The 27,510-nt window shown below is 50.6% G+C and overlaps 1 protein-coding gene across 1 annotated transcript; it reads right to left on the minus strand.

The window, feature by feature from the left end:
• Positions 1-9,882: 9,882 nt before the first annotated feature.
• Positions 9,883-26,167, minus strand: LOC137351479 (cilia- and flagella-associated protein 251-like). Its single transcript, XM_068015926.1, has 4 exons — positions 26,038-26,167; positions 12,618-12,846; positions 11,376-11,813; positions 9,883-10,285 (listed from the first exon to the last, which is right to left on the minus strand). The coding sequence occupies exons 1-4, from the start codon at positions 26,165-26,167 to the stop codon at positions 9,883-9,885; spliced, it is 1,200 nt and encodes a 399-aa protein (XP_067872027.1).
• Between the last annotated feature and the right edge of the window lie 1,343 nt (positions 26,168-27,510).

Here is a 27,510-nt window from a genome sequence, read left to right on the forward strand (position 1 = left end):
AAATAAATAAATAATCGAGAGAGTAAACTAATTTGCCAAATTGTGACAGTAAGAAATAAGTGGACCTCAACCTGACTCATCAGAGTCAGACATGCTCCACATCCCTGGCAAAAGAAAGGAAATCTTATATTTCCATCCTGATCTCAGGACGTCCCAAAGCCAAGTAATAAACTGTTAAAACATAATCCCTGTCCTATTGTAGGAAAGAAATAAGAAACAACTTGAGTTTATAAAGCACCTTTTCATGACCTCAGCAGCCAATTTGCATACAGCTAATTCCCACAAACACTATAGTGATAATGACCAAATCATCTGTTTTACTGTTTAAAGTTAAATATTGGCCAGGACAATGGGGAGAACTCCCCTGCTCTTCTTCAAAGAGTCCCCTGGGATCATTTACATCCACCTGAGCAGACAGCACCTCTGACAGTGCAGCACTCTCTCAGTACTGCACTGGAGTGTTAGCCTGGGATTATTTACTGAAGATTCTGGCGTGGAACTTGAAACCAAGATCTCGTGACTAAGGCAACAGTTGAGCCTTGGCTGACACCGTTCTTCGGAGCTCAGGCTACAAAGTGTTTCATTAGGTTTTTGTGACACACAGAAAAAAGAACAAAGAACAAAGAACAGTACAGCACAGGAACTGGCCATTCAGCCCTCCAAGCCTGCGCCGATCTTGATGCCTGTCTAAACTAAAACCTTCTGCACTTCCGGGGATCATATCCTTCTATTCCCAACCTATTCATGTATTTGTCAAGATGCCTCTTAAACGTCGCTATCGTATCTGCTTCCACCACCTCCCCCGGCAGCAAGTTCCAGGCACTCACCACTCTCTGTGTAAAAAACTTGCCTCACACATCCCCTCTAAACTTTGCCCCTCGCACCCTAAACCTATGTCCCCTAGTAACTGACTCTTCCACCCTGGGAAAAAGCTTCTGACTATCCACTCTGTCCATGCCAGTCGTAACTTTGTAAACCTCTATCATGTCGCCCCTCCACCTCCGTCGTTCCAGTGAAAACAATCCGAGTTTATCCAACCTCTCCTCATAGCTAATGCCCTCCAGACCAGGCAACATTCTGGTAAACCTCTTCTGTACCCTCTCCATAGCTTCTACGTCCTTCTGGTAGTGTGGTGACCAGAATTGCACGCAATATTCTAAGTGTGGCCCAACTAAGGTTCTGTACAGCTGCAACATGACTTGCCATTTTTTATACTCTATGCCCCGACCGATGAAGGCAAGCATGCTGTATGCCTTCTTGACTACCTTATCCACCTGCGTTGCCACTTTCAGTGACCTGTGGACCTGTACGCCCAGGTCTCTCTGCCTGTCAATATTCCTGAGGGTTCTGCCATTTACTGTATACCTCTCACCTGCATTAGATCTTCCAAAATGCATTACCTCACATTTGTCTGGATTAAACTCCATCTGCCATTTCTCCGCCCAAGTCTCCAACCGATCTATATCCTGCTGTATCCTCTGACAATCCTCATCACTGTCCGCAACTCCACCAACCTTTGTGTCGTCCACAAACTTACTAATCAGACCAGCTACATTTTCCTCCAAATCATTTATATATACTATGAACAGCACAAGAAAACATCCCTGATTTGACCCAGCACTCTAAAGTAAGGACTTTGCTGTGGTCACTGTGACCTGTGTGTGAGTGTGTTTGCTCCTTGTTTTGGACCTGAAACTGTGGCATTTCAGTCACTGGGAGCAGTCCTGGCCAATCTGTCCATGAATCAGTACTTGGGAACACCGTGCTCCAGATACATAATTAACTTGGCAGTTGTTCCGAGTGATTGTAATAAAATATAAATGCCTGGAATTCAATTAGTCTAGGTGCTTCTCTGGTGTTTTAATTCAACTTACAATACAGAATTGAGGTTTATTTTATTTAAATGATGCCTGATGTAGCTGAGGGAGCTTCAACAACAATATGTATCTGTGTAGCACCTTTAACATTGCAAAACCTTCCACTCTGCTTCACAGGAACAGATCAGGCAAAGGTTCAACACTGAGCCTGAGAAGGAGATATTAGGACTGGGCCCAAAAGCTTGATCAAAGAGATAGGTTTTCAAGGATGTCTTCCAGGAGCAGAGCGAGGCAGAGACATTTCGGGAGGGAATTCCAGAGCCTAGAGTCTAGACAGCTGAAGGCACGACTGTCAATGTTGGAGCAATTAAAATAGGGGATGCACAAGAGGCCAGAATTGGAGGAGCACAGAGATCTCAGAGGGCTGAAGGGCTGAAGGAAGTTATAGAGGAAGGGCGAGGCCATGGAGGGATTTAAACAGAAGAATGAAAATTTTAAAATAGAAGTGTTGTTTGTTCCGGAGCCAACATAGGATAGCAAACACAGCGGGGGATGGGTGAGTGGGCTTACTGAGAGTTAGGATCTGGCTGAACTTAGGTGCTGTTGAGGTGCCTGTAAATAAAATGGACAATTTGTCATTAACTGCAGTTGGACAAGGGCAACGGGACACAATTCTAGTCCATAAATGTGAGTATCAGACTGTTACTGAGGGATGTGGTGATCAATATGGGCCTATCTTTCGATCTCTCTCTGTACAGCTAACACTGAAAACAGGTCTCACAAACAAAACACATCGATTCACAAAGAGGCAGTGAAATCCTCTCACTCTCTCCCCAGGGGAATCTAGCAAATCCAGTAAATCCAGTGAAACCCCTCTCACTCTCTCCCCAGGGGAATCTAGCAAATCCAGTGAAACCCCTCACACTCTCTCCCCGGAGGAATCTAGCAAATCCAGTGAATCCAGTGAAACCCCTCTCACTCTCTCCCCAGGGGAATCTAGCAAATCCAGTGAATCCAGTGAAACCCCTCTCACTCTCTCCCCAGGGGAATCTAGCAAATCCAGTGAATCCAGTGAAACCCCTCTCACTCTCTCCCCAGGGGAATCTAGCAAATCCAGTGAATCCAGTGAAACCCCTCTCACTCTCTCCCCAGGGGAATCCAGTGAATCCAGTGAACCCCTTTCACTCTCTCCCCAGAGGAATCCAATGAAACCCCTCTCACTCTCTCCCCAGAGGAATCCAGTGAAACCCCTCTCACTCTCTCCCCAGAGGAATCCAGTGAAACCCCTCTCACTCTCTCCCCAGGGGAATCTAGCAAATCCAGTGAATCCCCTCTCACTCTCTCCCCAGGGGAATCTAGCAAATCCAGTGAATCCCCTCTCACTCTCTCCCCAGGGGATATATTTTATTTTGCCTGTGTTGGCTCTTTTAAACTTAATGGCCTAAGAATTTGCAGCACTTGTTTATCAGGCATGACAAGGACATCTCAGGCCCCGAAAGGGGGCAGACAGGAGGGGTGCACATATTTCTGGCTGGAATTGTGTTAACTGCCCCAATGGGTAAGGACAAACAAGCAGTGTCCTTCACCCACAGCTGGCGCAGGCATTGGGCCCTTTGCATATAGTGGGTGCCTGGTTTGCCCGAAGACATTTGGCACCATTGTAGACTACACTAGGGAAACGAGTCCTCAGGATCCTCTACAGCAAAGACTCCACAACTTGCCCTCAGCTCACCCAAACCCCAATCTCCCTACCCGATGATTCCAGGCACCCATAACTCTTCTGACTTCAAGGCAGCAACTCCAGGACTCCCCTAATTGCTGTGATTCCAAAACCTCCAAACCACTAAGACCAGGCTCCCTGAACCCTGGGACCTCTGGCCTCCCCCAACCACTGACAAGGCCGCCCAACCTCTGTGACCCCCAGACCTCTCCTACCCATAAGACCAGGCCTCCCCCGACCCTGTGATCCCAGGCCTTGCCTACCCCTAACACCAGGCCTCCCCCGACCCTGTGATCCCAGGCCTTGCCTACCCCTAACACCAGGCCCCCAACCACTGTGATCCCAGTCCTCCCCTACCCCTAATACCAGGTCCTCTGTGACCCAGGCCTCCCCCAATCATTAAGACGAGGCCGCCAAAGCCCTGTGACCTAGGCCACCCCTATCATGAGGCTCCCTTGACCCCTGTGACTCCAAATCTTCAACCTCGGAAACCAGGCACCCCCCCTCGACCTCTGATTCCAGGCCCTCAGAGTGACAGTACTGCACTGAGTGAGTTAGCCTGGATTACGTGCTGAGGTCTCTGGAGTCTCTGAACCCACAACTTTCTAACTCACAGGCAAGAGTGCTACCCACTGAGCCAAGGCTGATATGCAATAACACGGTAAAATGCATGTTGTGGGGCTGATGCCATGTTAATCCATGCCCAGTGAGAGGAGTGCAGGCAGTATGTGAAATCCATGCTGTCTGCTCTTTTCAATGGTCTGTGTAAGCAGCCAGTGGTAAACTTGCATTATTCATTGGCTGCCTCTCAGGGGTGAGTGGGCTAGTTAAAGGCAGCCAGCACCTCTTCAAGGGGTGGTGAGTTGTGGATACAAGAAGTGCCGAGCAGAAGTCCTTTATATCATTGAAATGGCTGAAGGAGAGAGATCGCGGCACCAGAGTTTTCTGATGCGGTACTGGAGGCCTTGTTGCAGGATGTAGAGATGAAGAAGGGCATCCATTTATCTGCTGAGGGAAGGAAACCTTCCAAGCTGCTACTGCTGAGGCAGTGGGACGAGATGGTGGTGGTGGTGGAAGCAGGTACGATAGCGACGCTTAAGAGGCATCTTGACAAATACATGAATAGGATGGGAATAGAGGGATACGGACCCCGGAAGTGCAGAAGGTTTTAGTTTAGACAGGCATCAAGATCGGCGCAGGCTTGGAGGGCCGAATGGCCTGTTCCTGTGCTGTACTGTTCTTTGTTTTTTGTTCTTTGAGGTCAATGCCAGGACCATTGCTTTCAGGTCTTGGATGCATTGCCAGCAGAAGTTCAACAATTTGACTAGAGTTGTCAAGGTAAGTTCACTGTTCAAATACCTTCACATCACATCTGCAACCCACCCTGAGCTGTATTTGACTCTCAGAGCCATTAGCTCGAATGCTGACACCATGCGAATGTTAGAGAGACGCTCAGAGTAGGAAACTGCACATGGTGACTCACCAGGCACAAGCTTGCAGTAGCTAAGATAAAGGAAATTATAGACCAGATATGCTGCCACCTGTTGTTGGGAAATTACGAGAGTCGATAATTAAGGATAGGGCGACTGAACAACCTAAAAATTTTCAGCTGATCAGAGAGAGCCAGTGTGGATTTGTAAAGTGCAGGTCATACCTGATGAATCAGATTGAATTTTTTGAAAAGGTGATTATAGTAGTGGACAGGGGAATGTCTATGGATGTTATTTATAAGGACTTCCAGAAGGCATTTGATAAAGTCCTTCATAAGAGACTATTAGCTAATGTTGAAACTCATGGAATTGAAGACAAGTTATTGACATGGTTAGAAAACTGGCTGAGTGTCAGAGACAGAGAGTAGGGATAATGGGAAGGATGTAACTAATGGTGTCCTGTAAGGATCTGTGTTGGGGCCTTAAATATTCATTGTATTTTTTTTTTGTTTGTTAATGGGATGGGAGCGTCGCTGGCAAGGGCATTTATTGCCCTTCCTTAATTGCCCTTGGTCAAGTGGTGGTGAGCTGCCTTCCTGAACCACAGTGCTGTTAGGGAGGGAGTTCCAGGATTTTGACCCAGTGACAGTGAAGGAACGACGATATAGTTCCAAGTCAGGATGGTGTGTGGCTTGGAGGGGAACTTGCAGGTGGTGGTGTTCCCATGCATCTGCTGCCCTTGTCCTTCTAGATGGTAGAGGTCGTGGGTTTGGAAGGTGCTGTCAAAGGAATCTTGGTGAGTTGCTGCAGTGTATCATGTAGATGGTACACACTGCTAACACTGTGCGTCAGTGGTGGAGGGAGTGAATGTTTGTGGATGGGGTGCTGACCAAGCAGGCTGCTTTGTCCTGGATGGTGTCGAGCTCCTTGAGTGTTGTTGGAGCTGCACCCATCCAGGTAAGTAGAGAGTATTCCATCACACTCCTGACTTGTGCTTTGTTGATGGTGCACCGGCTTTGGGGAGTCAGAAGATGAGTTACTTGCTGTAGAATTCCCAGCATCTGACCTGCTCTTGTAGCCACAGCATTTATATGGGTGGTCCAGTTAATTTTCTTGTCAATGGTAACCTCCAGGATGTTAATGGTGGGGGATTCAGCGATGGTAATGCCATTGAATGTCAAGAGGAGACGGTGAGATTCTCTCTTGGTTGAGATGGTCATTGCCTGGCACTTGTCTGGCATGAGCCCAAGCCAGGATATTGTCCAGATCTTGTTCATGTGGGCACGGACTGCTTCAGTATCTGAGGAGTAACGAATGGTGCTGAACACTGCAATCATCAGCGAGCATCCCCACTTCTGACCTTATGATTGAAGGAAGGTCATTGATGAAGCAGCTGAAGATGGTTGGGCCTAGAACACTACCCTGAGGAACTCCTGTAATGTTTCCTGGGACTGAGATTATTCACCTCCAACACCTTTTTTGTGCTAGGTATGACTCCAACCAGTGGAGCGTTTTCCACTCGATTCCCATTGACTTCAATTTTGCTCGGGCTCCTTGATGCCACACCTGGTCAAATGCTGCCTTGACGTTAAGTGCACTCTCACCTCTGGAATTCAGCTCTTTTTTCCATGTTGGGACCAAGGCTGTATTGAGGGCTGGAGCTAAGTGATCCTGGTGGAACTCAAACTAAGCATCAGTGAGCAGGTTATTAGTGAGTAAATGCCACTAGATAGCACTGTCAACAATATTTTTCATCACTTTGTTTATAATTGAGAGTAGACTAATAGGGCGGAAATTCTGCTTTTTTGTGGACAGGACATACCTGGGCAATTTTCCACACTGCCGGGTAGATGCCAGTGTTGTAGTTGTACTGGAACAGCTTGGCTAGGGATGTGACTAGTTTTGGAGCACAAGTCTTCAGTACTACAGCTGGGATGTTGACAGGGCCCATTTCTGGATATCACGTGGAGTGAATTGAATTGGCTAAAGACTGGCATCTGTTATGCTGGGGACCTCAGGAGGAGGCTGAGATGGATCATCCACTTGCCACCTCTGGCTGAAGATGGTTGCAAATGCTTCAGCCTTGTCTTTTGGACTGACATGCTGGGCTCCCCATCATTGAGGATGGGGATATTTGTGGAGCCACCTCCTCCTGTTAGTTGTTTAATTGTTCACCACCATTCACGACTGGATGTGACAAGACTGCAGAGCTTTGATCGGATCCATTGGTTGTGGGATCACTTAGCTCTGTCTATCGCATGCTGCTTCCCCTGTTTGGAATGCATGTGGTCCTGTATTGTAGCTTCACCAGGTTGGCATCTCATTTTGAGGTACGCCTGGTGCTGCTCCTGGCATGCCCTCCTATACTCCTCAACGAGCCTCATTGAATATTAAGGACTTACATGATGGGATAGAAAGAGTCATATCCAAGATTTCTGATGACGCAAGATATGCAGCATTGTAAGCAGTGTCAGTGGAAGCATAACATTACAAAGAGATATTGACAGATTAAGTGACTGGGCAAAACTGTGGCAAATGGATTTCAATATAGGCAAATGTGAGGCCATCCACCTTGGACCTAAAAAGGATAGAACAGTGTAATTTGTAAAGAGTGAAAAGTGAGATCCAAAAAGACTCAAGTACATAGATCATTAATACGTCACAAACCAGTGCAGAAAATAATAAAAAAGGCTAATAGAATACTGGCCTTTATATCTATTGGACTAGAATACAAGGGGGTAGAAGTCATACTTACAGTTATACAAAGCCCTGGTTAGACCACACCTGCTGTTACTGTCAGTAGTTCTGAGCACCACACCTTGGGAAGGATATATTGGCCTTGGAGGAAGTGCAGAGCAGATTTACCAGAATGATATCTGGATCCAAGGGTTAAATTACAAGGAGGGATTACACAAACTAGGGTTGTATACTCTGGAATTTAGAAGGTTAAGGGGTGATTTAATTAAAGTTTTCAAGATATTAAGGGGAAGTGATAGGGTAAATCGAAATAAACTATTTCCTCTGGTTGGGGTGTCAAGGACAAGGGGACCTAGTCTAAAATTTAGAGCCAGACCTTTAGGAGTGAAATGAGGAAGCACTTCTAGGGGAGGCGATGGCGTACTGGTATTGTCACTGGACTAGTAACCCAAAGACCCAGGTATTGCTCTGGGGACATGGGTTCGAATCCCACCACGGCAGAAGGTGGAATTTGAATTTAATTAATAAATCTGGAATTAAAAAAGCTAGTCAAATGATGGCCATGAAACCATTGTCGATTGTTGTAAAAACCCATCTGGTTCACTAATGTCCTTTAGTGAAGGAAATCTGCTGTCCTTACCTGGTCTGGCCTACATGTGACTCCAGATCCACAGCAATGTGATTGACTCTTACATGCCCTCGAAATGGCCCAGCAAGCCACTCAGTTCAAGGGCAATTACGGATGGGCAATAAATGCTGGCCTGGCCTGTGACTCCCACATCCCACGAAAGAATAAAAAAAACACACAAAGGGTGGTAGAAGTTCAGAGCTTTCTTCCGTAAATGGTAATTGATGCTGAATCAATTGTTTATTTTAAATCTGAGATTGATTGATTTTTGTTATGCAGAGATTTTAAGGGATATAGACAAAGGCTGGGTAAAGATACGTGATGTAAAGTTATCTTCTCAATGTTAGATCTGGTCAGGTCATCGCTAGTTTTTCTAGGTGCTGTAAAGTGCAGTGTGGAGCTAGTTCACCAATGAGACATAATCTTACTGAATGTGGAACAGGCTCAAGGTTCCTCCTGTTCCTATGTTCCGATGGTTGGGACACTACAAGTACCAGCTCGCCTGAGGATGAGGATGCATACCAGGTCTGCTGCAAATGATTCAGATGCAGACTTCAATTTACCAGGCGATGAAAGAAATCTAATGGGCAGACATCTGGAAATGCTCATGGGAGACCAGCTCCAACTTAGTGCATGGATTTTCAGAGCATGGATACCTTTCTGGCCAACACAGACCGAGTGATTAGCTCCATCAGCAATGCAGTGGAACCCATCACGATGCAGTGCCTCATGACAAATCTTATAACTTCCTTCACTGCATTAACTGCTGCCATGGAAGATTGGACAGCTGCCATCTTGACTCTGGGTGCCAGTGTCGAAAGGAGCTTCCAGGGTGTCACAGCATTCCAGCACTCTATTCTCAAGCAGTGCACTCGGAGTGATGAGGTGCGGCCACAGGAGAGTGGCCTTGGTTTCATGCTGCACAAAACTGTTGTCCTCTCTCAGGATGACAGCGTATCTTGTTTCCAGCCAGCCATTCTGCCAGTGCCTCAGCAGGCCTGTCAGCCAGCTGGCTCAGACTGCTACAGCCCAGGCTGACATGGTCCAGTCTGAGGCCAGGTCTTTCAGACCCAGAACTGCTCAAAGTTGCCCTCCAAGACCATCTGCAGTGTCCTCATTGGAAGCACAGCAGCCTTCCACCTCCCAAGTTTTAGATACTGGGAAAATAAACCTCACAGGAACACAAGGGTAGGCAAAGGAACACAAAAGGCAAGCACCAAGCGTCTGCATGAGGATAAATTGTCATATTTTCTGGAAAGGCCAAGATTATTTATTTGGTAAATTTGTTTTTGGATTTGGATTTGTGTTCATACTGAAGTGAGAACTGGAGTGAAGGAAAGCAACATGACGGTGGATTAAGAAGAGGGAACGTTTGTGGGACAGTTGGTGAATGAATAGTGATCGATGTGAATTAATTAAACTTCTCATCGATAACAGTCTTATGGGGTCAGCAAAATTATCAACAGGGACAGGCTTTCTTGGTCGCTGCCACTCCTCCTGCCCTTCCTCCCCCTCCGCCTCTTCCTCCTCCTCCTGCCCTTCCCCCCCCTCCGCCTCTACCTCCTTCATCTGCCCTCCCCCCCCCTCAGCCTATTCCTCCTCCTCAGCCTCTTCCTCCCCCTCCGCCTCTTCTTTTCCACTTCTTCCTCCCCTCCGCCTCTTCCTCCTCTGCCTCTTACTCCTCTTCCACTTCTTCCTCCCCTCCGCCTCTTCCTCCCCCTCCGCCTCTTCCTCCCCCTCCGACTCTTCCTCCCACTCCGCCTCTTCCTCCCCCTCTGCCTTTCCCTCCCCCTCCGCCACTTCCTCACCTGCCGCCTCTTCCTCCCCCTCCGCCTCTTCCTCCCCCTCAGCCTTTCCCTCCTCCTCCGCCTCTTCCTCCCCCTCTGCCTCTTCCTCCACCTCCGCCTCTTCCTCCCCCTCCGCCTCTTCCTCACCCGCCGCCTCTTCCTCCCCCTCCACCTCTTCCTCCCCTCCGCCTCTTCCTCCTCCTCCTCTGCCTCTTCCTCCTCCTCCTCTGCCTCTTCCTCCTCCTCCGCCTCTTCCTCCCCCTCCGCGACTTCCTCCCCCTCCGCCTCTTCCTCCTCCTCCGCTTCTTACTCCTCCTCCGCCTCTTCCTCCCCCTCCGCCTCCGCCTCATCCTCCTCCTCCGCCTCTTCCTCCCCCTCCGCCTCTTCCTCCCCCTCCACCTCTTCCTCCTCCTCCGCCTCTTCCTCCCCCTGCGCCTCATCCTCCTCCTCTGCCTCTTCCTCCCCCACTGCCTGTTCCCCCTCCTCTGCCTCTTCCTCCCCCTCCGCCTCTTCCTCCTCCTCCAACTCTTCCTCCTCCTCCGCCTCTTCCTCCCCTTCCGCCTCTTCCTCCCCCTCCGCAACTTCTTCCTCCTCTGCCTCTTCCTCCTCCTTCGCTTCTTCCTCCTCCTCCGCCTCTTCCTCCCCCCGCCTCATCCTCCTCCTCCGCCTCTTCCTCCCCTCCGCCTCTTCCTCCCCCTCCACCTCTTCCTCCTCCTCCGCCTCTTCCTCCCCCTGCGCCTCATCCTCCTCCTCTGCCTCTTCCTCCCCCTCCGCCTCTTCCTCCTCCTCCGCTTCTTCCTCCCCCCACCTCTTCCTCCTCTGCCTCTTCCTCCTCTGCCTCTTACTCCTACGCCTCTTCCTCCTCCTCCGCCTCTTCCTCCTCCGCCTCTTCCTCCTCTTCTGCCTCTTCCTCCTCTGCCTCTTCCTCCTCTTCCACTTCTTCCTCCTCCTCCGCCTCTTCCTCCTCCTCCGCCTCTTCCTCCCGCTCCGACTCTTCCTCCGCCTCCGCCTCTTCCTCCTCTGCCTCTTCCTCCCCCTCCGCCTCTTCCTCCCCCTCCACCTCTTCCTCCTCCTCCGCCTCTTCCTCCCCCTGCGCCTCATCCTCCACCTCTGCCTCTTCCTCCCACTCCGCCTCTTCCTCCTCCTCCGCCTCTTCCTCCTCCTCTGCTTCTTCCTCCTCCTCCACCTCTTCCTCCTCTGCCTCTTCCTCCTCCTCCGCCTCTTCCTCCTCCTCCGCTTCTTCCTCCCCCCACCTCTTCCTCCTCTGCCTCTTCCTCCTCTGCCTCTTACTCCTACGGCTCTTCCTCCTCCTCCGCCTCTTCCTCCTCCGCCTCTTCCTCCTCTTCTGCCTCTTCCTCCTCTGCCTCTTCCTCCTCTTCCACTTCTTCCTCCTCCTCCGCCTCTTCCTCCTCCTCCGCATCTTCCTCCCGCTCAGCCTCTTCCTCCGCCTCCGCTTCTTCCACCTCTGCCTCTTCCTCCTCCTCCACCTCTTCCTCCTTCACCACCTCTTCCTCCCCCTCCGCCTCTTCCTCCTCCTCCACCTCTTCCTCCTCCTCCGCCTCTTCCTCCCCCTGCGCCTCATCCTCCACCTCTGCCTCTTCCTCCCACTCCGCCTCTTCCTCCTCCTCCGCCTCTTCCTCCTCCTCCGCTTCTTCCTCCTCCTCCACCTCTTCCTCCTCTGCCTCTTCCTCCTCTTCCACTTCTTCCTCCTCCTCCGCCTCTTCTCTTCCACTTCTTCCTCCCCTCCGCCTCTTCCTTACTCCTCCGCCTCTTCCTCCCCCTCCTCCTCTTCCTCCTCCACCTCTGCCTCTTCCTCCCCCTCCGCCTCTTCCTCCACCTCCTCTGCCTCTGCCTCCTCCTCCGCCTCTTCCTCCTCTGCCTCTTCCTCCTCTTCAACCTCTTCCTCCTCCTCCACCTCTTCCTCCTCTGCCTCTTCCTCCTCTTCAACCTCTTCCTCCCCCTCCGCCTCTTCCTCCCCCTCCACCTCTTCCTCCTCTGCCTCTTCCTCCTCCTCCGCCTCTTCCTCCTCTGCCTCTTACTCCTCTTCCACTTCTTCCTTCTCCTCCGCCTCTTCCTCCCCTGCCTCTTCCTCCCCCTCTGCCTCTTCCTCCCCCTCCACCTCTTCCTCCTCTGCCTCTTCCTCCTCCTCTGCCTCTTCCTCCTCTTCAACCTCTTCCTCCTACTCCACCCTCCTCTGCCTCTTCCTCCTCTTCAACCTCTTCCTCCCCCTCCGCCTCTTCCTCCTCCTCCACCTCTTCCTCCTCTGCCGCTTCCTCCTTCTCCGCCTCTTCCTCCTCTGCCTCTTACTCCTCTTCCACTTCTTCCTTCTCCTCCGCCTCCTCCTCCTCTGCCTCTTCCTCCTCCTCTGCCTCTTCCTCCCCCTCCGCGACTTCCTCCCCCTCCGCCTCTTCCTCCTCCTCCGCTTCTTACTCCTCCTCCGCCTCTTCCTCCCCCTCCACCTCATCCTCCTCCTCCGCCTCTTCCTCCCCCTCCGCGACTTCCTCCCCCTCCGCCTCTTCCTCCTCCTCCGCTTCTTACTCCTCCTCCGCCTCTTCCTCCCCCTCCACCTCATCCTCCTCCTCCGCCTCTTCCTCCCCCTCCGCCTCTTCCTCCCCCTCCACCTCTTCCTCCTCCTCCGCCTCTTCCTCCCCCTGCGCCTCATCCTCCTCCTCTTCCTCTTCCTCCCCCACCGCCTGTTCCCCCTCCTCTGCCTCTTCCTCCCCCTCCGCCTCTTCCTCCTCCTCCAACTCTTCCTCCTCCTCCGCCTCTTCCTCCCCCTCCGCCTCTTCCTCCTCCTTCGCTTCTTCCTCCTCCTCCGCCTCTTCCTCCCCCTCTGCCTCATCCTCCTCCTCCGCCTCTTCCTCCCCCTCCGCCTCTTCCTCCCCCTCCACCTCTTCCTCTCCTCCGCCTCTTCCTCCCCCTGCACCTCATCCTCCTCCTCTGCCTCTAGCTCCCCCTCGCCTCTTCCTCCTCCTCCGCATCTTACTCCTCCTCCGCTTCTTCCTCCCTCCCGCCTCTTCTTCCTCCTCTGCCTCTTCCTCCTCTGCCTCTTACTCCTACGCCTCTTCCTCCTCCTCCGCCTCTTCCTCCTCTGCCTCTTCCTCCTCTTCTGCCTCTTCCTCCTCTGCCTCTTCCTCCTCTTCCACTTCTTCGTCCTCCTCCGCCTCTTCCTCCTCCTCCGCCTCTTCCTCCCGCTCCGCCCCTTCCTCCTCCTCTGCCTCTTCCTCCTCTGCCTCTTCCTCCTCTTCCACTTCTTCCTCCTCCTCCGCCTCTTCCTCCTCCTCCGCCTCTTCCTCCTCCTCCGCCTCTTCCTCCGCCTCCGCCTCTTCCTCCTCTGCCTCTTCCTCCTCCTCCACCTCTTCCTCCCACTCCGCCTCTTCCTCCCCCTCCGCCTCTTCCTCCCGCTCCGCCTCTTCCTCCGCCTCCGCCTCTTCCTCCTCTGCCTCTTCCTCCTCCTCCACCTCTTCCTCCCACTCCGCCTCTTCCTCCCCCTCCTCCTCTTCCTCCCCCTCCGCCTCTTCCTCCTCCTCTGCCTCTTCCTCCCCCTCTGCCTCTTCCTCCTCCTCCGCCTCTTCCTCCCCCTCCGCCTCTTCCTCCCCCTTCACCTCTTCCTCCTCCTCTGCCTCTTCCTCCCCCTCCGGCTCTTCCTCCTCCTCCGCCTCTTCCTCCCACTCCGCCTCTTCCTCCTCCTCTGCCTCTGCCTCCCTCTCCGCCTCTTCCTCCTCCTCTGCCTCTTCCTCCCCCTCCGCCTCTTCCACCTCTTCCTCCCCCTTCGCCTCTTCCTCCTCCTCTGCCTCTTCCTCCCCTCCGCCTCTTCCTCCTCCTCCGCCTCTTCCTCCCCCCTCCGCCTCTTCCTCCTCCTCTGCCTCTGTCTCCCTCTCCGCCTGTTCCGCCTCCTATGCCTCTTCCTCCCCCTCTGCCTCGTCCTCCCCCTCCGCCTCTTCCTCCTCCTTGGCTTCTTCCTCCTCTGCCTCTTCCTCCCCCTCTGCCTCGTCCTCCCCCTCCGCCTCTTCCTCCTCCTTGGCTTCTTCCTCCTCTGCCTCTTCCTCCTCCGACTTTTCCTCCTCCTCTGCCTCTTCCTCCTCTTCCACTTCTTCCTCCTCCTCCGCCTCTTCCTCCTCCTTCGCCTCTTCCTTCCCCTCCGCCTCTTCCTCCCTGTCCGCCTCTTCCTCCTCCTCAGTCTCTTCCTGCTCCTCCGCCTCTTCCGCCTACGCCTCTTCCTCCTCTGCCTCTTCCTCCTCCTCCGCCTCTTCCTCCTCTGCCTCTTCCTCCTCCTCCACCCTCCTCCTCCGCCTTTTTCTCCTCTGCCTCTTCCTCCTCTTCCACTTCTTCCTCCCCCTCTGCCTCTTCCTCCCCCTCCGCCTCTTCTTCCTCCTCTGCCTCTTCCTCCGCTGCCTCTTCCTCCTCTTCCACTTCTTCCTCCTCCTCCGCCTCTTCCTCCTCCTTCGCCTCTTCCTTCCCCTCCGCCTCTTCCTCCCTGTCTGCCTCTTCCTCCTCCTCAGTCTCTTCCTGCTCCTCCGCCTCTTCCGCCTACGCCTCTTCCTCCTCTGCCTCTTCCTCCTCCTCCGCCTCTTCCTCCTCTGCCTCTTCCTCCTCCTCCACCCTCCTCCTCCGCCTTTTTCTCCTCTGCCTCTTCCTCCTCTTCCACTTCTTCCTCCCCCTCTGCCTCTTCCTCCCCCTCCGCCTCTTCTTCCTCCTCTGCCTCTTCCTCCGCTGCCTCTTCCTCCTCTTCCACTTCTTCCTCCCCCTCCGCCGCTTCCTCCTCGTCCGCCTCTTCCTCCCCCTCTTCCTCCCCCTCCGCCTCTTCCTCCTCTGCCTCTTCCTCCTCCTCCACCTCTTCCTCCTTCTCCGCCTCTTCCTCCCCCTCCGCCTCTTCCTCCCCCACCGCATCTTCCTCCTCCTGAGCCTCTTCCTCTTCCTCCGCTTCTTCCTCCTCCTTCGCCTCTTTCTCCCCCTCTGCCTATTCCTCCTCCTCTGCCTCTTCCTCCCCTCCGCCTTGTCCTCCCCCTCCGCCTCTTCCTCCTCCTCTGTCTCTTCCTCCTCCTCCGTCTCTTCCTCCTCCTCTGCCTCTTCCTCCTCCTCCGCCTCTTCCTCCCACTCCGCCTCTTCCTCCCCCTCCTCCTCTTCCTCCCCCTCCGCCTCTTCCTCCTCCTCTGCCTCTTCCTCCCCCTCCGCCTCGTCCTCCCCCTCCGCCTCTTCCTCCTCCTCTGCCTCTTCCTCCCCCTCCGCCTTGTCCTCCCCCTCCGCCTCTTCCTCCTCCTCTGTCTCTTCCTCCTCCTCCGTCTCTTCCTCCTCCTCTGCCTCTTCCTCCTCCTCCGCCTCTTCCTCCCACTCCGCCTCTTCCTCCCCCTCCTCCTCTTCCTCCCCCTCCGCCTCTTCCTCCTCCTCTGCCTCTTCCTCCCACTCCGCCTCGTCCTCCCCCTCCGCCTCTTCCTCCTCCTCTGCCTCTTCCTCCCCCTCCGCCTTGTCCTCCCCCTCCGCCTCTTCCTCCTCCTCTGCCTCTTCCTCCCCCTCCGCCTCTTCCTCCTCCTCTGCCTCTTCCTCCTCCTCCGCCTCTTCCTCCCACTCCGCCTCTTCCTCCCCCTCCTCCTCTTCCTCCCTCTCCGCCTCTTCCTCCCTCCTCTGCCTCTTCCTCCCTCCTCTGCCTCTTCCTCCTCCTCCGCCTCTTCCTCCCCCTCCGCCTCTTCCTCCCCCTCCGCCTCTTCCTCCCCCTCCGCCTCTTCCTCCTCCTCTGCCTCTTCCTCCCCCTCCGCCTCTTCCTCCTCCTCTGCTTGTTCCTCCTCCTCCTCCTCTTCCTGCTCTCTCCCCTGAACTTGTTGATTTTCAGGTGGGGATAAGGGTCCTCATGATGGAGAAGTTATGGAGCCTGCAGCAGACGATCACCAACCAGGCTATCCACTGAGGACTTTACTGGAAGTCCCCCCTGGAATGATCCAGGCAGTGGAAGTGTTGTTTGAGTACAGAAGTTGTTTCCTTGGTGATGTTCCTTGTGGCAGTGTGCTTCTCATTGTACTCTTGCTGTGCAGATGTGCACAGAATCCTCACTGCAGTTCTGAGCCAGGTCTGGAGGGATAACCCTTGTCACCCAATAGCCAGCCTGTAACCTGGCAACCTGGCTGGAATGAACATGGCACAGGAGGAAAGGACTATTGCCGGGATAACGGGCACCGACCTGCACGATGGCCACAAACCAGCTGCACATTGAGGGAGTGGAATCTCTCTCGATTGATAAATATTCTAGGGTACTGATGTGGAGCATGCAAGGCATTCTACATGTTTTGTGGAAGAGAGTTCCAGACTTCCACCACCTTTTGTGTGAAGAGGTATTTCCTCACTTCTCTCCTGAATGGCCGGCTCTGATTTTATTGTGGCTGCAGTGGGTGATATATCTCTGCAACAGCCCCCTTGGTAAAGTGAAGGCACCTCATTGATTGCTGCTCAGTAAAGTTGAGGTAGGAGACGCCCTCTGTGGGTATGGCCTGCTCCTCCTGAGTGCCCCCCTCCTCCTGCCTGTTCTGGCAGCTTCTCCTGCTCTGTGGTGTTTGCTTTGGTTGTCCCAGTCGTGCTCTGTATCCAGAGGCATGTATCAGACCACCCATGTGTGCTGGCAGACAGACTGTGAGACAAACAACAGCAGCAGTGCCAAAGCATTCAAACCTCTCTCTATGTAGAGAAGGTGAACAGGATGGGGAGACACTGAAAATGACCCCCATTGTTGTGAAGTGTGCGCCGACAAAAATTAATCAGCACAGCTGCTGTTAGTTTAGAATTCTTAAATCAAACGAACATGGCTGGGCTTCATCATCCTTCTCACATGGGCCAGGTTAGTGCAGCAAGATTTAAAAATGTGCAGCACAGGAATTTGGCAATGTTAAGAGATATTTATTTAAATGCAAGGAATATAGCAAATAAAGCCGATGAGCTGAGCGCACAGATAGACACATGGCAAAATGATATCGTTGCTATAACGGAAACTTGGCTTAAGAGGGGAAACAATGGCAGCTCAACATCCCTGGATATAGAGTTTTCAGGCAGGATAGACAGGGAGATATAAAAGGAGGGTGTGTAGCATTAGTAGTTAAGGAATCAATTACAGCCGTGAGGAGGGATGATATGTTAAATGAATCAAATGAGGCCATATGGGTTGAGCTCAGAAATAAAAAAGGGGGCAGCCACACTACCAGGAGTGTACTCTCGACCCCCAAATAGTGAGAGGGAGATAGAAGAACAAATATGTAGGCAAGTTTCTGAGTGCAAAAACAATTGGGTAATAATAGTTGGGGATTTTTTTGAGGGGAGTTGGTGGCATATTGGTATTGTCACTCAACTGGTAACCCAGAGACCCAGGGTATTGTTCTGGGGACATGGGTTCAAATCCCACTATGGCAGAATGTGGAATTTGAATTCAATTAATAAAAATCTGGAATTAAAAAGCTAGTCTAATGATGGCCATGAAACCATTGTCAATTGTTGTCAAAACACATCTGGTTCACTAATGTCCTTTAGGGAAGGAAATCTTACCAGGAAGTCCTTACCTGGTCTGGTCTACATGTAACTCCAGACCCACAACAATGTGGTTGACTCTTACATGCCCTCTGAAATGGCCTAGCAAGCCACTCAGTTGTATCTAACTGCTACAAAGTCAAGAAGGAATGAAACCGGACGGACCACCAGGCATCGACCTAGGCACCGGAAAAAACAACGGCAAACCCAGCCCTGTCGACCCTGCAAAGTCCTCCTTATTAATATCTGGGGGCTTGTACCAAAGTTGGGAGAGCTGTCCCACAGACTAGTCAAGCAACAGCCTGACATAGTCATACTCACGGAATTATATCTTACAAACAATGTCCCAGACACTGCCATCACCATCCCTGGCGGCAGAATTGGCGGCACAGTGGGATACAGTAGGGAGGGAGTTGCCCTGGGGGTCCTCAACATCGACTCTGGACCCCATGAAGTCTCATGTCATCAGGTCAAACACGGGCAAGGTAACCTCCTGCTGATTACCACCTACCGCCCTCCCTCAGCTGATGACTCAGTACTCCTCCATGTTGAACAGCACTTGGAGGAAGCACTGAGGGTGGCAAGGGCACAAAATGTACTCTGGATGGGGGACTTCAATGTCCATCACCAAGAGTGACTCGGTAGCACCACTACTGACCGAGTTGGCCGAGTCCTAAAGAACATAGCTGCTAGACTGGGTCTGTGGCAGGTAGTGAGGGAACCAACAAGAGGGAAAAGTATACTTGACCTCGTCCTCACTAATCTGCATGCCGCAGATGCATCTGTCCATGACTGTACTGGTTGGAGTGACCACCGCACAGTCCTTGTGAAGACAAAGTCCTGCCTTCACATTGAGGATACCCTCCATCGTGTTGTGTGGCACTATCACCGTGCTAAAAGATAGATTTCGAACAGATCTAGCAACGCAAAACTGGGCATCCATGAGGCGCTGTGGGCCATCATCAGCAACAAAATTGTACTCAGCCACAATCTGTACCCTCATGGTTACATATCCCCCACTCTACCATTACCATCAAGCCAGGAGACCAACCCTGGTTCAATGAAGTGTGCAGGAGCGGATGCCAGGAGCAGCACCGGGCATACCTCAAAATGAGGTGTCAACCTGGTGAAGCTACAACACTGGCATCTACCCGGCAATGTGGAAAATTGCCCAGGTGTGTCCTGTACACAAAAAGCAGGGCAAGTCCAACCCAGCCAATTACTGCCCCAAAAGTCTACTCTCAATCATCAGTAAAGTGATGGAAGGTGTCGTCAACAGTGCTATCAAGTGGCACTTGCTTAGCAATAACCTACTCAGTTTTTTTCAGGTTGTTTTTCTTCAGGTTTGCACTTGCTGCTGTTCAATATTCAGTGTATTCACACCTAATCTGTACTAATGCTTTGTCTTTCAACACACCATTAACATATTGTTTGCCTTTGCTCCGTGACCTTTTGGTCAGCTATGTGGCCTGGTCCAATCTGCACCTTCTCCTTTGTTATCTCTTGCCCCACCCCCACCTCACTTGTTTATAATCTGTGACTTTTCTAATATTTGTCAGCTCCGAAGAAGGGTCACTGACCCGAAACGTTAACTCTGCTTCTCTTTCCACAGATGCTGCCAGACCTGCTGAGTGATTCCAGCATTTCTTGTTTTTGTTTCAGTGACGTTCAATTTGGGTTCCGCCAGGGCCACTCAGCTCCTTACCTCATTACAGCCTTGGTTCAAAAATGGACAGAAGAGCTGAACTCAAGAGGTGAGGTGGGAGTGACTGCACTTGACATCAAGGCAGCATTTGACCGAGTATGGCATCAAGGAGCCCTAGCAAAACTGGAATCAATGGGAATCAGGGGGAAAACTATCTGCTGGTTGGAGTCATACCTAACGCAAAGGAAGATGGTTGTGGTGTTGGAGGTCAGTCATCTCAGTTCCAGGACATCACTGCAGGAGTTCCTCAGGGTAGTGTCCTCGGCCCAACCAACTTCAGCTGCTTCATCAATAACCTTCCTTCAATCATAAGGTCAGAAGTGGGGATGTTCGCTGATGATTGCACAATGTTCCGCACCATTCGTGACTCCTCAGATACTGAAGCAGCCCGAGTAGAAATGCAGCAAGATCTGGACAATATCCAGGCTTGGGCTGCTAAGTGGCAAGTAACATTCTTGCCACATACGTGCCAGGCAATGACCATCTCCAACAAGAGAGAATCTAACCATCTCCCCTTGACGTTCAATGCCATTATGATTATGTAAAAGGGGTGGGGGAGTTGCATTACTGGTTAAGGAGAATATCACAGCTGTACTGCGGGAGGACACCTCGGAGGGGTCATGCAGCGAGGCAATATGGGTGGAGCTCAGGAATAGGAAAGGTGCAGTCATGATGTTGGGGGTTTACTACAGGCCTCCAAAAAGCCAGCGGGAGGTAGAGGAGCAGATATGTAGACAGATTTTGGAAAGATGTAAAGGTAACAGGGTTGTAGTGGTGGGTGATTTTAACTTCCCCTATATTGACTGGGACTCACTTAGTGCTAGGGGCGTCGATGGGGCAGAATTTGTAAGGAGCATCCAGGAGGGCTTCTTGAAACAATACGTAGATAGTCCAACTAGGGATGGGGCCATACTGGACCTGTTATTGGGGAATGAGCCCGGCCAGGTGGTTGAAGTTTCAGTAGGGGAGCATTTCGGGAACAGTGACCATAATTCCATAAGTTTTAAGGTACTCGTGGATAAGGATGAGCAGTCCTCGGGTGAAGGTGCTAAATTGGGGGAAGGCTAATTATAACAATATTAGGCAGGAACTGAAGAATTTAGATTGGGGGCGGCTGTTTGAGGGTAAATCAATATCTGACATGTGGGAGTCTTTCAAACGTCAGTTGATTAGAATCCAGGACCAGCATGTTCCTGTGAGGAAGAAGGATAAGTTTGGCAAGTTTCGAGAACCTTGGATAACGAGGGATATTGTGAGCCTAGTCAAAAAGAAAAAGGAAGCATTCTTAAGGGCTGGAAGGCTGGGAACAGATGAAGCCCTTGAGGAATATAAAGACAGTAGGAAGGAACTTAAGCAAGGAGTCAGGAGGGCTAAAAGGGGTCATGAAAAGTCATTGGCAAATAGGATTAAGGAAAATCCCAAGGCTTTTTATATGTATATAAAGAGCAAGAGGGTAACCAGGGAAAGGGTTGGCCCACTCAAGGACAGAGAAGGGAATCTATGTGTGGAACCAGAGGAAATGGGCGAGGTACTAAATGAATACTTTGCATCAGTATTCACCAAGGAGAAGGACTTGGTGGATGATGAGCCTAGGGAAGGGAGTGCAGATAGTCTCAGTCATCTCATTATCAAAAAGGAGGAGGTGTTGGGTGTCTTGCAAAGTATTAAGGTAGGTAAGTCGCCAGGACCTGATGGGATCTACCCTAGAATACTGAGGGAGGCAAGGGAAGAAATTGCTGGGGTCCTGACAGAAATCTTTGCATCCTCATTGGCGACAGGTGAGGTCCCAGAGGACTGGAGAATAGCCAATGTTGTTCCTTTATTTAAGAAGGGTAGCAAGGATAATTCAGGAAATTATAGGCCGGTGAGCCTTACGTCAGTGGTAGGGAAATTATTAGAGAGGATTCTTCGGGACAGGATTTACTCCCATTTGGAAACAAATGGACTTATTAGCAAGAGGCAGCATGGTTTTGTGAAGGGGAGGTCGTGTCTCACTAACTTGATCGAGTTTTTTGAGGAAGTGACGAAGATGATTGATGAAGGAAGGGCAGTGGATGTTATCTATATGGACTTCAGTAAAGCCTTTGACAAGGTCCCTCATGGCAGACTGGTGCAAAAGGTGAAGTCACACGGGATCAGAGGGGAGCTGACAAGATGGATACAGAACTGGCTTGGTCATAGAAGACAGAGGGTAGCAGTGGAAGGGTGCTTTTCTGAATGGAGGGATGTGACTAGTGGTGTTCCGCAGGGATCAGTGCTGGGACCTTTGCTGTTTGTAGTATATATAAATGATTTGGAGGAAAATGTAGCTGGTCTGATTAGTAAGTTTGTGGACGACACAAAGGTTGGTGGAGTTGCGGACAGTGATAAGGATTGTCAGAGGATACAGCAGGATATAGATCGGTTGGAAATTTGGGCGGAGAAATGGCAGATGGAGTTTAATCCAGACAAATGTGAGGTAATGCATTTTGGAAGGTCTAATGCAGGTGGGAAGTATACAGTAAATGGCAGAACCCTTAGGAGTATTGACAGGCAGAGAGATCTGGGCGTACAGGTCCACAGGTCGCTGAAAGTGGCAACGCAGGTGGATAAGGTAGTCAAGAAGGCATACGGCATGCTTGCCTTCATCGGTCGGGGCATACAGTATAAAAATTGGCAAGTCATGCTGCAGCTGTACAGAACTTTAGTTAGGCCACACTTAGAATATTGTGTGCAATTCTGGTCGCCACACTACCAGAAGGACGTGGAAGCTTTGGAGAGGGTACAGAAGAGGTTTACCAGGATATTGCCTGGTCTGGAGGGCATTAGCTATGAGGAGAGGTTGGATAAACTTGGATTGTTTTCACTGGAACGACGGAGGTGGAGGGGCGACATGATAGGGGTTTACAAAGTTATAAGCGGCATGGACAGAGTGGATAGTCAGTAGCTTTTCCCCAGGGTGGAAGAGTCAGTTACTCGGGGACATAGGTTTAAGGTGCGAGGGGCAAAGTTTAGAGGGGATGTGCGAGGCAGGTTCTTTACACAGAGGGTGGTGAGTGCCTGGAACTTGTTGCCGGGGGAGGTGGTGGAAGCAGGTACCATAGAGACGTTTAAGAGGCATCTTGACAAATACGTGAATAGGATGGGAATAGAGGGATACGGACCCGGGAAGTGCAGAAGGTTTTAGTTGAGGCAGGCATCAAGATCGGCGCAGGCTTGGAGGGCCGAATGGCCTGTTCCTGTGCTGTACTGTTCCGAAGAAGGATCACTGACCCAAAACGTTAACTCTGCTTCTCTTTCCACAGATGCTGCCAGACCTGCTGAGTGATTCCAGCATTTCTTGTTTTTGTTTCAGATTTCCAGCATCCGCAGTATTTTGCTTTTATATTACTGTACTGTTCTTTGTTCTTTGTTCTTTGATCACTGATTCCCCCACTATCAACATCTTGGGGGTTACCATTGACCAGAAACGGAACTAGAATAGTCATAAATACAATGGTGACAAGACCAGGTCAGAGGCTGGAAATTCTCCGGTGAGTAACTTACCTCCTGACTTCCCAAAGCCTGTCCGCCATCTACAAGGCACAAGTCAGGAGTGTGATGGAATACTCTCCACTTGCCTGGATGGGTGCAGCTTCAACAACACTCAAGAGGTTTGACACCATCCAAGACAAAGCAGCCCGCTTGATTGGCACACCATCTACAAACATGCAGGGGCGGCACAGTGGCGCAGTGGTTAGCACCGCAGCCTCACAGCTCCAGGGACCCGGGTTCAATTCTGGGTACTGCCTGTGTGGAGTTTGCAAGTTCTCCCTGTGTCTCCGTGGGTTTCCTCCGGGTGCTCCGGTTTCCTCCCACAGCCAAAAGACTTGCAGTTTGATAGGTAAATTGGCCATTATAAATTGCCCCGAGTATAGGTAGGTGGTAGGGGAATATAGGGATAGGTGAGGATGTGGTAGGAATATGGGATTAGTGTAGGATTAGTATAGATGGGTGGTTAATGGTCGGCACAGACTCGGTGGGCCGAAGGGCCTGTTTCAGTGCTGCATCTCTAAATCTAAATCTAAAAAAAAAATGCACTCCCTCCAACACTGACGTACAGTGGCAGCAGTGTGTACCATCTACAAGATGCACTGCAGCAACGCACCAAGGCTCCTCAGACAGCACCTTCCAAACCAGTGACCTCTACCAACTAGAAGGACAAGGACAGCAAATGCATAGGAACACCACCACCTGCAAGTTCCCCTCCAAGCCACACATCATCCTGACTGGGAACTTTATCACCGTTCCTTCAGTGTCGCTGGGCCAATATCCTGGAACTCCCTTCCTAACAGCACCGTAGGTGTACCTACACCACATGGACTGCAGCGGTTCAAGAAGGCAGCCCACCACCACCTTCTCAAGGTCAATTAGGAATGGGCAATAAGTGCTAGCCTAGGCAATGACACCCACATCCCAGGAACGAATAAAAAATCAAATTTCAACTACCCTAATATCACCTGGGATACAAACAGTGTGAAGGGCACAGAGGGCAAAAAATTCTTGAATTCAAAAGAATTTTTTTCGTCAGCACGTAACAAGCCCAATGAGAGGGGGCACAATTCTAGATTTAGTCTCAGGAAATGAAGCTGGGCAAGTGGATGAAGTAGCAGTCGGTGACCATCTTGGAGGTAGTGACCATAATACAGTTAGTTTTAGCATAATTATGGAAAGGACAAAGATAAAACAGGAGTAAAAGTTCTAAATTGGGGGAAGGCAATTTTTACAAAACTGAGAGGTGACCTGGTGAAAGTAGACTGGATACAGCTACTTGAAGGAAAATCAGTGGCAAACCAGTGGGAGGCATTCAAAAGCGAGATACTACAGGCACAGTGTAGGCATGTCCCCACAGAGGTAAAGGGTGGCACTGCCAAATCTAGAGCCCCGGGTTATCTAGAGGCTTACAGGGTAAGTTAAAGCAGAAAAAGAAAGCTTATGATGATCACAAAAATCTTAATACATGAGAAAGCCTAGAGGAGTGTAGAAAGTGCAGAGGTGAAGTAAAAAAGGAAATTAGGAAAGCAAAGAAAGGACATGAAAAATTATTGGCAGGTAAGATCAAGGAAAACCCAAAGATGTTTTATTAAATTAAGAGCAAGAGGATAACTAAGGTAAGGTTAGGCCTATCAGAGATGTTCAAGGGAACTTATGCATGGATGCAGAAGATGTGGGCAAGGTTCTTAATGAGTTTTTTTGTCTCTGTCTTCACAAAGGAGAGGGATGATGCAGATTGTAGTAAAAGAGGAGTAGTGTGAAATATTAGACACGATGAGCATAATGAGAGAGGAAGTATTAGAGGGTCTGACATCCTTGAAAGTGGATAAATCACCAAGTCAGATGGATTGTATCTAGGCTGTTAAAGGAAACTAGGAAGGAAACAGCAGATGCACTGAGGATCATCTTCAAATCCTCACTAGATACAGGTGAGGTACCAGAGGATTGGAGGTCTGGGTACGTTGCACCATTGTTTAAAAAGGGTGCGAGGGATAGGCCAAATAACTATAGGCCGGTCAATCTGACCTCAGTGGTGGGCAAATTATTAGAATCAATTCTGAGAGATAGGATAAACTGCCACTTAGAAAGTCACGGACTGATCAGGGACAGTCAGCATGGATTTGTTAAGGGAAGGTCGTGTCGTCATAACTTAATTGAATTTTTTGAGGAAGTAACTAGGAATATTGATGAGGGTAGTGTAGTGGATGTGGTTTACATGGATTTTAGTAAGGCACTTGACAAGGTCCTGCATGGCAGACTAGTTAGAAAAATAAAAGCCCATGGGATACAGGGGAATGTGGCGAGTTGGATCCAAAATTGGCTCAGTGACAGGAAACAAAGAGTAGTGGTTGACGGATTTTTTGCGAATGGAAGGCAGTTTCCAGTGACGTTCCACAGGGCTCACTGTTGGGTCCCTTGCTGTTTGTGGTATATATTAATGATTTGGGCTTAAATGTTGGAGATATGGTCAGGAAATTTGCAGATGACACAAAAATTGGCCGTGTAGTTGATAGTGAAGAGGATAGCTGTAAACTCCAGAAAGATATCAATGGTTTGGTTGAGTGGGCGTTAAAATGGCAAATGGAATTCAATCCGGAGGAGTGTGAGGAAATGCATTTGGGGAGGGCAAATATAGCGAGGGAATACACAATAAATAGGAGGATATTGGGAGGGGTAGAAGAAGTGAGAGACCTTGGAGTACATGTCCACAGGTCCCTGAAGGTGGCAGGACAGGGAGATAAAGTGGTGAAGGCATTTGGAATGCTTTCCTTTATTGGCCGAGGTATCGAGTACAAAAGCAGGGATGTAATGCTGGAACTGTATAAAATGCTGGTTAGACCACAGCTGGAGTATTGTGTACAGTTCTGGTCACCACATTATAGAAAGGACATGATTGCTCTGGAGAGAGTACAGAGGAGATTAACAAGAATGTTGAAAGTTGTAGCTATGAAGAAAGATTGGATCAGCTAGGATTGTTTTCCTTAGAACAGAGGAGGCTGAGAGGTGACTTAATTGAGGTGTTCAAAATTATGAGGGGCCTAGATAGAGTAGAGAGGAAGGACTTGTTTCCCCTAGCGGTGAGGTCAATTACCGGGGGGCACAGATTTAAGGTGATTGGTAGAAGGATTTAGAGGGGACATGAGGAAAAACCTTTTCACCCAGAGGGTGGTTGGTGTCTGGAATTGACTGCTCGGCTCGGTGGTGGAGGCAGAAACTCTCAACTCACGTAAAAGTTACCTGGACCTGCACCTGAAGTGCTGTAACCTGCAAGATGACGGACCAGGTTCTGGAAGGTGGGGTGAGATTGGGCAGCTTGTTTTTCAGCCGGTGCAGACACAATGGGCTGAATCACCTCTTTCTGTGCCATAACTTTTCTATGGTTCTATGTGAACGAAGGAAGGAAAAAAGGGAGAAAGGAAGGAAGGTAGACAGACCTCCAACAAGCAACGATGTGAGAACCACCAGATCATCGTTTTTTTGTGATGTTGACTGAGGGATAAATATTGGCTAGGACACTAACGATAAATCCCCTGTTCTCCTTTGAAATAGTGCTGTGTGGTCTTTTACAACCATAGAATCATAGAATGGTTACAGCATAGAAGGAGGCCATTCAGCCCATCATGCCCATGCTGGCTCTCTAGTCCCATTCCTCTGCCTTTTCCCTGTAGTTCTGCAAATGATTTCTCTTTCAGTGCTTATCAAATTCCCTCTTGAAAGCCACAAATGAATCTGCCTCGATCAAATCTCTTGCCATTTCGAAGGACAACAGCTCCAGCTTCTCCAATTTACCCATGTAACTGAAGTCCCTCATCTGACAAACCATTCCGAAATCTTTTTTGCACCCTCTTCACATCCTTCCTAAAGTGTGGTGCCCAGAATTGGACACAATACTCCAGTTGAAGCCTAACCAGTGTTTTATAAAAGTTCACCATAACTTCCTTGCTTTTGTACTCTGTGTCTCTATTTATAAAGGCCACTATTCTCCACACAGTTCGCTATATTAAGAGAGTATTAAGGCCTCAGTTTAGCATCTCATCTGAAAGACATCGTCGCCGCCATCCGTACTGCCTCAGTGCTGCTCTGCAGTGTCAGCCGACAATAAGGTGAGCTCCATTATAAGTTTAGGGGGCATAACTGAAGAGGGAGTGTCACTGAGGAGCACAACATTTCATGTGGATCTCATGATGGAATAGGTGAGGGAGGGCAGCCTACTCGTAAATCGTTCTTCATCCTGTAGGAGAAGCGAGTGGACACAATTCGAGGGAAATGTCTCAGATGGATGGTCTTGTGCCGCAGCTCGACACTCTGACCCTGATGGAGGAGGCAGTGCTGGAGCTGACGAGGGTGCCATGGCAACAGGTCATGAGTGATGGCGAGATGGGAAGCCATGAAGAGCAGGGTCATTTGATTGCTCTAGCTTCAGGTGAAGGGCATGCAGGATATTTCTGCCCAGTGCAGTTGCAGAGGGTGAGCAGAATGTCCCAGCCCAGTTGTCGCGGCCTCCTCAGCCAGGAGAGATGCTCCAGAGCCTGCACCGTCACATCATTCCTCCGCACCGTCCACCAGCACAGACACACTCACCACGGTTCAGCCTCAATCTAACACAGAACAGGGAGCACTGGGTGAACCGCACATCATGAATGAGCATGAGGAGGAGAGTGAGGCAGAGTCAGCTGTTGACAGTTGTCCTCGGAGGACGGAGGACAGACA

Source organism: Heterodontus francisci, chromosome 36, assembly GCF_036365525.1.
Source record: "Heterodontus francisci isolate sHetFra1 chromosome 36, sHetFra1.hap1, whole genome shotgun sequence".
NCBI lineage: Eukaryota > Metazoa > Chordata > Chondrichthyes > Heterodontiformes > Heterodontidae > Heterodontus > Heterodontus francisci.